Here is a 13,492-nt window from a genome sequence, read left to right on the forward strand (position 1 = left end):
GAAACAGAAAAGCAATCCAGTTTGGCCAGCTGGAGAGGCCTGATCCAACTCACGTCACCACTGGGGAATACGGCCTTCTCCAGGGCACCTCTTTCCCCCATGCTGAGCTGAGCCTCCGTTGGCTTCCTTTAGAAAACCGGTTTTAAAAGTGTCGTATGGGCAGGTCTTTGATTTAAACTCATTGATTTTTTTTTCCCTGCTGAGTCGATTAGTTAGGCAGTTGCTGTGTTGATTTATTTATCTACTGACTGGCTTTTCATGCTAATTTTTAGTCATTTGTACTGTGACCCTCCTATTCTAAATCTGGCATTTCTATAAGCTGTTTCGGGGTTCAAGGACCAAAGACTGGACTAAGAACAATTTTAAACAAGGTAAACAAACAAACATCTGGCTGCCTCCCTAACCTTCCCCATCTCTCTCTCTCTCTCTCTCTCCAGTCTGGGCCCCAATCCCAAATCCTTGTGCCTCTGTTTATGTTGCACATTAAAACACAAGCATCTGCTCGAATTCTACAAGAGAACACAGAAAGAATGCGGTCTCGGGTGCAGAATTTAACTTCCTGGGAACTAAAGCCTTTTTATTATTATTAATAGTAACAAAAGAATAAAGCTTCTAGCCCTAATGGGAGCGATGCTTGTTAAAATCGTCTAGGGTCGTTGAAAGAGTGTCTTGGGAGTCAAGGCACAGGGTTTCAGTCCCCCGCCTTGATGCACGTTCCCGTCCAGTTTTAGCATAACGGAACTCCGGGGGAAAAAATGGCAGCAGCCCTTATTGCTAGAAGGCGAAACGTACAAATGTGATGCGGTCAAGTTGCATAATTTACGCAGGGTGCAGAATCAGCCTCTCGGCACAAAACTTAGCAAAAATGGTACGCCTCTAGGATGGAGGCGCACACAGCCAAGAAAAGCCTCACGCCCCCTGCCAGGAGAGGAACACAGTCTCACAAGCAACACAGCATGCAGCCAGAAACGATCCTGCCGTCCCTCCCCCATCACACCGAAGAGGCAGCAGAACTAATTTCTCCTGAACCGCTCCAACAGCAGCCCTCCCCATTAAAGAAAGTGAAGCCCGCCGCAATTAACTTTCTGCACCTGAGCCTAAAATGCCAGCACTACTTGCAATGTTCTGGCACTGTGGGATCAATGGCCCTCCGGATAACATAAGGATAATCACATGCCAACCCCCCCCGTCCCCCCCGCCACTTGCAGTCTCGGCTCAGTTCCCCCTCTGATTAGCCTTCCTGGGATGCTCATTACAAGGCGAGTGGCTGCGCTCCCACTCCCCCCGCAGTCACAGGCCTCCCGTTTCTTCTGCATTTGTGCAAACAGGTCTCCTTGGTGAGACTTCGCTCTTCAAGGGCCTGCTTTGCACTTTGATTGTGAGCACAACGCACAGCTGGTGCCTTGTGACAAAAGGCCAGCCCAAGACCTGTGTTGCCGGAGGCCATTCATCTCCTGACAGTCCCTCAGCAGAACCGGCTTCCTCGGGAGGTGGTGGGCTCTCCTTTCTTGGAGGCATTTAAGGAGAGGAGAGGTGGCCACCTGACAGCTGTGACGATTCTCTGACTTAATATGGATGTACACAGATCGAGAGAGGAGGGCATGAAGGGATGAACCAGAGCTTAACTCTCATGTGGCCTTTTCTTACATGCCCAGGGTAATGCCAATTGCCACTTTGGGGTCAGGAAGGAATGTTCCTCCATGCCAGATTGGCTGGGTATCCTGGAGGTTTTTTGCTTCCTTCCTTTAAGCATAGAGCAGGGGGCACTGAGGTGCAGGGGGGGGGAGCTGTGAATTTCCTGCGTCGTGCAGGGGGCTGGACTAGATGACCCTTGAAGTCCCTTCCAGTGCTATGTTTCTATCCACAGGGGTCAAGCTCTGCTACTGGAAAGTTCTCCTGTGTAAGTCCTGCGGAAAGGAGCAACACCCAAAGAGCAGCCTCTCGTCAGGTTCTCCAATACTGCTGCCCGAGACACCACGCCAGCCCCCAACGAGGCTGCCTCTAGGAAAGGGCCCTAGAGAATGGCTGGGGTGGGGTGGGGGCTAGAACCCACAGGTCTACAAGGACCTCGTCTTCAAACCTGACAAGCGGGGGCTGACTTGACGGCAAGAAACTGGATCGTTGAGAGCAATGAATCCAAAATAAGAACAAAGCCTCTCTCTGTTGGTTGTCGTGGGTTTTCCGGGCTGTATTGCCGTGGTCTTGGCATTGTAGTTCCTGACGTTTCGCCAGCAGCTGTGGCTGGCATCTTCAGAGGTGTAGCACCAAAAGACAGAGATCTCTCAGTGTCACAGTGTGGAAAAGATGTAGGTCATTTGTATCTACTCAGGAGGGGTGGGGTTGAGCTGAGTCATCCTGTAAGAGTTTCCCAGGGTGTGGAATGCTAATGGCGGAGGCTTCACTGTATCTGAGGAGGTTCTTTTGCATATGGATTGGTACTTGATGTGCTAATCTTCTCTGCAGGGCTATTGTCGGGGATAGAATGTTTTGTTAGCCTGGTGTTTTTCAGAACTGGAAACCATGCTCTGTTCATTCTTAAGGTTCTTCTTTCCTGTTGAAGTTTTGCTTATGCTTGTGAATTTCAATGGCTTCCCTGTGCAGTCTGACAAAATAGTTGGAAGTGCTGTCCAGTATTTTGGTGTCCTGGAATAAGATACTGTGCCCTGTTTGAGTTAGGCTACGTTCAGCCACTGCTGATTTTTCAGGTTGTCCAAGTCTGCAGTGTCTTTCATGTTCTTTTATTCTTGTTTGGATGCTACGCTTTGTGGTCCCGATGTAAACTTGTCCACAGCTGCAGGTATACGGTATACTCCTGCAGAGGTGAGGGGGTCTCTACTGTCTTTTGCTGATCGTAGCATCTGTTGTATTTTTCGGTGGGTCTGAATACTGCTTGAAGGTTATGCTTTTTCATAAGCTTTCCCATCTGATCAGTAATTCTTTGATATATGGCAAAAACACTTTTCCTGTAGGACTTCTCTTTTCTCCTCCTCCCGTTGTTGTTGCTTGAGAGCGATCTCTCTCTTTTCCTCCTCCTCCTCCGTTGTGGTTGATGAGAGAGATCTCTCTCTTTTCTCCTCCTCCGTTGTTTGTTGTTGAAGAGAGAGAGTTTTTGTGTAAGTACCGATCAGTGTGAGGTGGTTTCCTGTAGACCTTGTGACCTAACTGAAAGTTTGCTTTGCGGATGACCCGGGTATCCAGGAATGGGAGTTTTCCCTCGATTTCTTTCTCCATTGTGAATTGTATGTTCAGGTGGATGTTGTTGAGATGATTCAAAAACCCCATCAATTCTTCCTCCCCATGGCTCCAAATGATAAATGTATCATCCACAAACCGGAACCATACACTAGGTTTGTGGGGTGCTGATTCTAGAGCTGATTCATGGAACAAAATGTTCCATGTAGAAGTTTGCTATAACTGGGCTGAGTGGGCTCCCCATGGCCACCCCATCCATCTGTTCATAGAATTCGTTGTCCCATTGGAAGTAACTGGTTGTCAGACAATGGTGGAATAAGGCTGTTACATCCTCTGGGAAAATCTGATTAATAAGTGCAATAGTGTCTTTTACTGGAACCTTGGTAAACAGGGATACAACATCAAAACTGACAAGTATATCTTGTGGATTGAGTTTCAGAGAACTGATTTTGTTGATGAAATCCGCTGAATCTTTGATGTAAGACGAGGTTTTCCCGATGTGGTCCTGCAGGAGAACGGCCAGATGTTTAGCTAATTCATATGTCGGTGAACCAATGGCACTCACAATGGGTCAGAGTGGGACTGAATCCTTATGTATTTTGGGGAGTCCATATAGTCTAGGTGGCTGTGCTTCAGTCTTGCATAGTTTTCTGTGCGTGTCGGGATGTAGTGAGGAATTCTTGATCAGCGCATTTGTTAGCCTGGTGATTTTGCAAGTGGGATCTCGTTTTAGTTTTTTGTAGGTGGAGGGGTCCAGGAGTTCCTTAATCTTCTTTTTGTATTCCTCTGTTTTCATGATCACTGTAGCATTGCCTTTATCAGCTGGTAGAATGATGATGTCTGGATCTGCATTGAGGGTCTTGATGGCATTTCTCTCCTTGCGTGTTATATTGCTGGTGGGAAGCTTTGCCTTTCGTAGAATCCTGGCTGTCTCTCCTCTTATTTCCTCAGCTTCCTCTTCAGGTAGATGACGAATGGCAGCTTCTACATTTGCAATGATGTCTTCCACAGGAATTCTGGTGGGGGTGACTGCAAAGTTTCCTCCCTTTGCCAAGATGGAGGTTTCTTCTGGTGAGAGTTGACGGTCTGTCAGATTGATGACAATGCGTGCGTTGTCGAGCATGGGGCTTGTCTGCCTTTTTTCCTGTAGTTTGTTAAACTTCTGCTTCTTATCTGGCTGGCCAGTGACGGGGGTGCCTGAGGCATGACTGCCCACTGTCTGTGATGGGGAAAGGGGTGCCTGTAACCACACCTCCCCCAACCTGAAGGAGCCCCCCCCCCGAGACTGCATCCTCTGCTACTGCGTCATGCAAAAAAGCCTCCTCCCCTCCCTGGTCCCCCCCAAAGCAACATCCGGAAGGCCTTACAGAAAGGGTGCTGTCTGGGGTTAAAATTCAGCAGTGCCTGGGAGAGTTCCGGCATGACAGCCCCCCCCCCCCCGGGGGGTCCATTTCCGGTATTTCTCCCTAGATGGCCATGTCTGGGCTCTGAAGCCCAAGCTCAGACATGAGCCCTGCTCCCTTGCCCGTTGCTTTGCGGGAGGGTGGAGGACTCTGCTGCAGGGAACCAAAGCCTGCAATTTCACTCTGAGATTTTGGCCGCCGCCGCTGCTGCATGGGGAGCTCAGGAAAGGAACAGTGGCCCCCGGAACAGAACCTGCTGCCGCAGAAGCCTCCGCGCAGAGAAGCCGGACCACAAGGTCAGCCTCCAGAAGATCATGGACAATTCCCGCGGCCTGCCTTGCTGGGAAGAGAACAAACTTGGGAAGGGAGGGGGGTTGGAACTCATTGCAGGGCCTGTCAGGGAACCCCAAACATACCTGTTTGCCAGCCAGCTGACTCTTTCCCACAAAGTCCTGTTGTTCGCTCAGGCAGGTCTCTCACCTGCTTCCTTTGCCTTGGTTCTGGCCCATTCCTTCCCCCTGCCACTGACTCCTCGTGAGCAAATGCAGCAGCTCCAAGGCTGCACCTGTAGCTCCAAGCAACCCACAAGGCAAGCCCACCCAGAGCTCCTCTGCAGGCACAGGGAAGATGCTGAGCCCCTGAGCCAAAGCCGACCCCTTAGCCCGACCACAGCTCCTTCGTGAGTTCATTCAAAGGAAGGGGACACTTACCTGGTTGCTTTCCAAGCCACCCACCGTGCTCTAGCCCTGCCCTTCTTGACTTCTCACAGAGGAAGGAGGGATTCTACCTGGGGATCGCCAGCCATGTTGCTGGACGGAGGAGGAAATTTTATTATTCAGTATTAAAGGGAGGCCTGTGGGCCCTTTCCTGCCTTTAAAATATGCATGTTTGTTTGTATGCAGGCGGCACCAGCCAGGGCATGTAAACACAGCTTCAGCAACAGCTTTGCAGAGGGGCTCTAGACAGATCTGCTTCTCTGCCCAGCCTCCACGGGTACTTTTGGGAAGGTGCTAGGAAAGACACAGCGAGACAGAAGGGGTCAGACCAGATGCCCAGGTCCCAGATTTGGAGCGGCACTCGCCTGGCTCTTTAAGGGAACTGCCAGGGCATGTCAAAGGCCGCTTTATTGTTGCGTATTGTTTAATCACATGATGAGCATTTTAAAAAATGAAAGCCAGGATGAAATTGTGGCTTGCTTCTGCAGACCTAGCAATGCAAAACAGCTGCTAAAAAGGAGGCAGGAGAATGTCATGGGGTGGGTGAGAGGTTCTGTGGGGCACGTCAGCGGGGAAGCCTGCCGGCTGTCAAAGGTGTCATCCTGCCCCCCATGCAATCAGCCCTTGCAAATGGGCTGCTTTCCCAGGGGGGCACTGCAGCAGAACTGATTGCCAAAGATTAGCACCAGAAGAAGGGAGAGGGAAGGGGAAAGCAAAATCTCCCTCCATCTGCCTGGTAATGATTGAGGCTAATTGCTTAGCGCTGGTTACTAAGCTACGGGATCGCAGCAGTTCGGACACCCATCAATATATTAACCTCAGCATGCGGCCCGAACAAGCTCATTCATTTCCAAGGGTGTTTATCTCCCTCTCTGTCTACTCTCTGGGGCGAAAACATAATTATTATTTAAACGTGAGTTAATTCAGGAAAGGTGTTGATCAATAATGGAGAATTACGCTTTTAAAAATAGAGAAGTCAGGAAGCAAGCTAGGAAACATGGAAAGCTCTAGGAGAACTCCATTATGGGACTGGAGCGCTGGAAAGGAAGAAAGCGCCAAAGAGTCACCAAAGCCGCCCCGTCCCCCTCTGATGGAGGGGGGGGGGGCCCTTCTGGCCACTGCAGAGGCCCAAGAAATTGAAAGATGTTGCTTTTCAGGATAATTCTCTCCTCTGGGCTTCATGTGCTCCCCAGAGACATAATAGGATGAGCGGACACTTGTCAAGAGCACTGGTGGCCCCAGCAAAGTTGCCAACTAGCCTGGAGAAAAAAAATGCCCTGCCTTGTCGATAATATGTAGAAATGGGGCAGACAATGCTTTTCCTGGCATGGAAGTGGATAACATCACTAAGGGGGCAGGGCATTTTGTCTCCAGGTTGTTGGCAACGCCAAGCAAAGGAAAGTGAGGTCTACAAAGAATTTTATCTGCATTTCCATTGCATCACTAACTCAATGCCTTCACAGGCTGAGACATTCAGAGAGCTGCACAAGGGATCGACTGCAGACCTCTTCCACCTCCAGCTGATAACCCCCCCAGGAAACAGCTGCATCTGGGGCCGGAGGAGCAAAGAAGGGTTGGCAACAGCCTTGAGAAGAATGTCCTGCCCTTTTAATAAGGGCTTAATGGGAGGCTTAATTTACCAAGTGACTTTCTTTACCTCGATGCTGCCCATTTCCACACATTAAGCCTCCATTAAAGGGATGGGGCATTTTTCTCCAAGCCTGCCAGCAACGCCGGAACCGAGGCCTGCCTGGTGGGCTCATGCTCCATGTATTTACTGACAGGCATTTAATCCATTTTAAAAGTGAAATCTGGCGACCATGTGTTCCGCAGGCCAGCTATGAGAGCAAAAGTCCAGAAGCACCTATAAGACTAACAAAATTTGTGATCGGCTGAGCCACAGCTCACTTCTTCAAATACACGAAAGCTCATCCCCTACCACAAATGTTGTTAGTCTCATAGGTGCTACTGGACTCTTGCTTTTTTCTACTGCTACAGACAGACTAACATGGCTAGCTGTGAGTTGCACGAGGAGCTGTTACTCACTGTTGGTCTGAAACCAGCCACTACTCAGTGCCCAAGTTATGGTCCACAAGAATTTAAGAGGGATTCTGCTAGAGGTCCATCCACAATTCATCCTCCTTATTCTAACAGCCTCTGGAAGCCAATGAGCAGGGCCAGAAAAACACCCTTCCACACTGCTTGTCCAGTAAATCTCAACTTTCAGAAATATACTGTCCCTAAACACAGAGGCCCCACTGAGCCACTGCATATGTCCCTGGATGATGGTTCACCTGGGAGCCCCCGAATACACCTCTGTGTCTGTCACAGCTAGCAGCCCCTAAAAAGACAACAATAAATGCAACATTTTCCATGCCCACTTCAAAGGGCTGGCCATTTTAGCTTCTTGCTGCAAAAACAACAAAGGGTTTTGGTGGCAGCATCTGCCAAAGTGGGCTCTGGCTAATGTAGGCTGAAGCCACGGCCCCCGGGTCAGTCTACAAGGAGCCACAAGGCTCTCAGCTTGCTCTTCTGCATTTCTCTCTTCCCCACACCTTCTGAGCCGCCATTCACAGAGGATCTTTCAATTGCTCCGTCAGAAAAGAGCCGGCACTGTAATTAGGATGTCTCTTCTCGTGCCCTCCACCATTGCACGATGCACGTTTATTTCTTACATGTGTAGGATTTGTGCGCACAAGGTGGTGATCACGTGGTAAGGGAGGAGCTGCCACGACTGTACTTGCTACCCCTTTGGATGGGTTAATTTTAGGACACGCGAGGTCACACGTGAAGGGCATGCCTGGAAACTTCAGCTGGTGCAGAAACACTCCTGCTCAGAATAAGGGGTGGCGGCGGCTGCTTTTCTCACAATTCAGAATCACGTTTATTGTGCCAGAGGAGATAGCACAGAGAGGGGCAAGGCACAGCTCTTGGGCCTTCAGCAAGACATGCAGCAATGCAATCCCATGACCGCTTCTTCACCACACACAGAGATCTGTGTGGTCAATGCTCATCTGGGACGTGTGAGCCACCCCTCTCAGAGATGGGCACCCTTGCCAGCCAGGCCATCCATAGCTGTGGCACTGCCTACTGCAGAGAAGTGCAACGGATTACTTATCCATGCCTCATTAAAGCTTCCAAACTGTCCATTTCTGAGGTTTATATCCCAACTCTGAACAGCTCCAAAGGCTTTGGATAATGAGACCTAAAAACTGAGATCTTTCTCAGAAGAACCTGTTATTTAGTACAAATAATTTATATGGGATCTCCTTGTTTTAACTCTTTCAATCAAGGTATACAGTGACTTCTTTTATACTTTAATGTTTATTCTTTATTGAAATAATAATTTTTATTCTTTATTGAATTAATGAATAATGTTTATTCTTTAGTGACAAACTATTCTGTTCTCCTGTAAAACGGAGATGTTCCGCCAGGCCTTTGGTTGAGGACCAGCGGGTGTCCCCCCTTATCCTATCTAAGATCGCTACCCCTTCTATGACTGCCCTCAGCTATGCGATTTACCCACAGCTATGAGCTATGCAGGTCTTTTATTAGTATCCAAAGTAGCCTATATATAATGGCACCAGAGTATTTTAATATAAGTTTTAAAATCTGTTTTTAAAGTTGACTGTTAATTTATTGTGTTTTAATTACGATGTGAGCTGCCCTGAGCCCATTCATGGGGAGGACGGGATATAAGTCAAATAAAATAAAATAAAGTAACTACATAAATAAATAAATAAATAAATAAATAAATAATAAGATTATGAAATATAAAGGATTATTAAAATGAAACCCATGAGTATTGAACAAGTACATGCACCAACTCTCCTAACCTCTCTCAAATAAATCCAGGATAGATTTAAAATCAGATCTACTATGAACTGCATTGAATTTTCAATAAGCACACAGACAAATACATTTTTCTCACCTAGATCTTCATGCAATTTCTTTTGGCAAAACCTTGATCTGCTGTCAGGGTTAGCATGTGCTATAAACAGAAACATTCTAAGATCTTTCGCACGTGACAACGATATAAAAATACAATTGGTTTTAGATTAAGCTGATTTTTTAGATTTTCAGTCACGTGACGTTCTGCCTAGCCCAAAAGAGATGCCATGTTGCAGGTGCAAAATAAACTGCATAAATCACTAGAAGGCGATGGGAAAATTAAGTGAGCCGATCACCATCAGTCCATTCTAGCAATTAAAGAATCATTCGTCGACTATTGTCCACTACTTTTAACTGGTTGTCAAAGACAAAAGGAAATTGGTGTGGTTACACAACTTGTTGACAAACTACATTAAGGTTCATACACAGTTCATTAGAATACACATGTGCAACTTTGGTATACTGTGATCTTATCCATACTCCCGTTAAGGAGGTGTCTTTGGGGTCCACAGAAGAAGAGGAAGAGACTTACCCTGCTGACTGTGCCTCTGAGCATACACTACCACCACTGCGGCGAGCACCACGTAGCATGTGGATGGCACGGGGAACGCCATCTGTGGGAGCAAACACACAACAGCAACAGGTAAGTGGGGCAAGAGGCGGAGGGGCAGCAGAGGACGGGTGGGAAGGCATCAAGCCCTGCAAGGTCAGAGCCCGGAGACAGCAAATGGGAGATAGTCCTGTCCTTTCGTCGCACGGGGAGGAGGCCAAGAGAATGGTTTGTGGAGCAGCTCCCTGGCAGTTCACAGCCAAGCCTTCGAAATGGGGCACCTGGCTCGCAGTCCCCGTCAGGTGCATTACTTGGAGGTGCCACCCCTTTTAACCCTTCACAGTCTAGGAATGCATAACTCTCAGCCCCTGTAAAGACAAGCTCCCTCTTCTTAGGAACCAGTTTGGTGTAGAGGGTAAGAGCAGCAGGACTCTAATCTGGAGAGCCGGGTTTGATTCCCCACTCCTCTTCCGCTTGAAGCCAGCTGGGTGACCTGGGGTCAGTCACAGCTCTCCGGAGCTCTCTCAGCCCTACCCACCTCACAGGGTGATTGTTGTGGGGATAATAATAACACACTTTGTAAACCACTCTGAGTGGGCGTTAAGTTGTCCTGAGGGCGGTATCTAAATCAAATGTTGTTAGTGGCAGGATTCTAATATGGAGAGCTGGGTTTGATTCCCCACTCCTCCACTTGAAGCCAGTTGGGTGACCCTGGGTCAGTCACAGCTCTCTTAGAGCTCTCTCAGCCCCACCCACCTCAGAGGGTGATTGTCAAGAGGATAATAATAACACACTTTGTAAACTGCTCTGAGTGGGCATTAAAGTTGTCCTGAAGGGTGGTATCTAAATCAAATGTTGTTGTTGTTATTGGAGGTGGGGGCTGCCCCTCAAGCCAGGCCATGTTTGAGTGTCTTAAAATTACACGGTGGGGCTGCACCACCAGCCATGCCTACCCGCCTTGGGTCCGAATAGCCTGAGAGAGCAGTGAGCTTATAAATGTTTTGGTGGTGGGAACTGGCAGTCAACTCATAACTGACCTATGGCAACCCCTGCTGGGGTTTTCAAGGCAAGAGACATACAGAGATGGTTTGCCATTGCCTGACTCTGCACAGCAACCTCGGACTTCCTTGGTGGACTCCCATCCACATACTAACCAGGGCTGACCCTGCTTAGCCACCGAGATCTGACCAGCCTGGGTGATCCAGATCAGGGCTAGATTTTAGTTAAATAAATATGAGAGGCACCCGGTATCTAAAGAAGAGAGCTCCGACTCTCAAAAGCTCATACCCTGAACATCTTGTTGGTCTCAAAGGTGCTGCCGGACTCAAATCCCACAAAAAGAGACACCAGGAGCTTCACTGTGGTAAGTGGGTTTGATGGAGAAATTAGATGACTAAGCATAATGAAATTTAAATTCAAAGTAGCCAAGGGGCTGCCTTTAAGCATACCAGGTCACCACAAAGGCCTGTCTGGTCCACTTCTCTGCTTCAAGCAGGGACAGTCCTGTGAAATTCACACACAGGGCAAGAAGGGGGGAGACTCGCCCCACTGTCTGCCCCTCCCTCCCTTTCTAAACACGTCAGGCAGAGACTCAGCACAAAGGGTTCTGCAGTGTGTCCTTCTAGAAATTAGGCAGGGGGTGCCATTTGACCCCCCCCCCAAAGCTGGGAGAGAGTTACAGACGGTCTAATGAGCATGAACATCACTCCCTTTCTACAGTCGCTCCATTGGCTACTCATCAGTTACCATGCTCAGTTCAAGGTATCGGTTATCACATACAAAGCTCTTCACGGCCTTGGTCCAGCATACCTACGGGGCCGCCTCCCTCCCTAAACTCCTCCACGGCAGCTTTGCTCATCTGAACAGGGTCCGCTGCAGGTGCCAGCCTGCACATGGGCGAAATCAACAGCAGCCCGTACATGGACTTTCTTTGTGGTGGCCCCTACCCTGTGGAACGGCCTGCCGGACGAGGTCAGGAGAGCCCCCACCCTCCTGGCTTTCCACAAACGATGCAAAACTGAATTATTCAAACAGGCTTTTAACTCAGATAGGAGGGCGGTATTGTGGGGAGGGGGTCTCAAAGAGATGATTCACTAATGAGTTAGGGGCCATAGACTTCACCACTATGTTGCCTTATGTACGACCTGTTGCTTTAAGTAGTACCCTACTGGGTAGTTCTATGTAGTCTAATGGCAGTCCTGGAACGACTTATGTTCTGTTTCAGCATTTCTTTGGCTCTGTATTGGATTCTTGCTAATGCCATGTCTTTGTAAATTTGCATTTATTTACCCTTTGGCATTGTTTATTGAAATGTCCTTGATACTGACTGTATTAATCTCACACTATGTAATCTGCCTTGAGTCTCAGCGAGAAAGGCAGACTCTAAATGACACAAATAAGTAAAATAAATAAAAATAGGACACTATCTGAGCGGCGGGAAAGCACCCCAAGACGGCACCTGCGAACACTCCCCCCCCCTTCAGTGAGCAGGAAAGGGGACCCCCCTCATCACACCCCACAGGTAAGTCCCAGACAATACACTGCGTCAGTTCGCACAATGCCTGCACCACACGGCCTACTGAGCAAGGCACGGTTCCTCACTCATCTATCCTGGGAAAAGAGGCAGTGGGACGTGGGTGGATTAGCCCACCAAGCCAGCCCAAGGTGGACTCTCAAGAGCGCCTCCCCAACTATGCCTGAGCACTCGGTAAAACCCTGGAGCTGTATCTGAAGGGAAACACTCCCTGCGTCTGACCTCCGACTTGAGTTCTCTTCTCCTGCTTCTTTCCCTCCCTCTGCCTCCAAACCCTGCCCTGAAACTCAACGCCGTCTCTTTCTCCTTGGGGGCTAGCCAAGTTAGTAAGCTGGACCCTGGAGTGCCTCCTAAGGAACTGCCATGACACAGCAGAGAGGCTTCTGATGAGCCTCCGGCTGAAGCAGCCGTGCTATACCCGACGGCCCCACCACCCCTCCAGCCCCACCTTGCCTCCTCTGACTGGACAACGCTCCCCAGGGAAGAGGCAGGTCTTTCTTCAGGGAGGCGGAAATCCAGTCCCACCAGAGAGCACTCGAGGAAAAGCTGAAGTTTATTTATTTTTTTAAATGGTATTTTTATTAACATTTCAAACTTTTACAAACTTCAACAAACCATCAACATTAACAATAACAGTTTTCACGGAACCTCCCCCCCACTTAGTACAAAAGTATGTATCCTATTTTAGTTTCCAAAGTATAAGAAAAGGAAGAAAAGGGGGCCGGGGGCCGGGAAAAGGTAAAACGTTTCTTCATGGTCAGTCCTTAGTTGAGAGAGTAGAACAAGGTGGGCAGGGAGTGGAGGCAAAATAGCTAACCATTCTTTTTTTTGCATACGGCAACGTATTTAAATCCACGCATGTGTAAAACACTATTAAGGGGGATTTAAAACACACACACACAATGGAGGGGGGTTCAGACTTAGGAGTGAGATGAATTGCTTGGCACCGGGTGGGGTGCGGCTTCTCCGGGCGAGCGCTCTCTCCTTGCGCCACCCCGTTCCAACCCCAAAGTCAACATTGTCCAAGAAAATGACACTTCTTGCTTTGACTGAAACCGTCGCCTCGGTTTGCTTAAGAGGCTGAAATGAAACACCTTGTGTCTAAATATTTTATTTCACATCAAATGCACAGCACTTAAAATTGCTTTTACAGACTTGTTTTAAAAATAATCTTGCGACGGTTTCCAGAATAAAGTGACTGTCATCA

At 48.5% G+C, this 13,492-nt stretch overlaps 1 protein-coding gene across 4 annotated transcripts in view; it reads right to left on the reverse strand.

Moving 5' to 3' along the window:
• The window catches only part of CNTFR (ciliary neurotrophic factor receptor), a 379,352-nt gene that overhangs the window by 149,646 nt on the left and 216,214 nt on the right, over window positions 1-13,492 (reverse strand). For all 4 annotated transcript variants that reach the window (XM_054986878.1, XM_054986875.1, XM_054986877.1 and 1 more), the window contains one exon: window positions 9,735-9,816. In XM_054986878.1, the coding sequence (XP_054842853.1) occupies window positions 9,735-9,816 (82 nt within the window). The remainder of the gene's footprint in view (window positions 1-9,734; window positions 9,817-13,492) is intronic.

This window comes from Eublepharis macularius, chromosome 8 (genome assembly GCF_028583425.1).
Source record: "Eublepharis macularius isolate TG4126 chromosome 8, MPM_Emac_v1.0, whole genome shotgun sequence".
In the NCBI taxonomy this organism is placed as follows: Eukaryota; Metazoa; Chordata; class Lepidosauria; order Squamata; family Eublepharidae; genus Eublepharis; species Eublepharis macularius.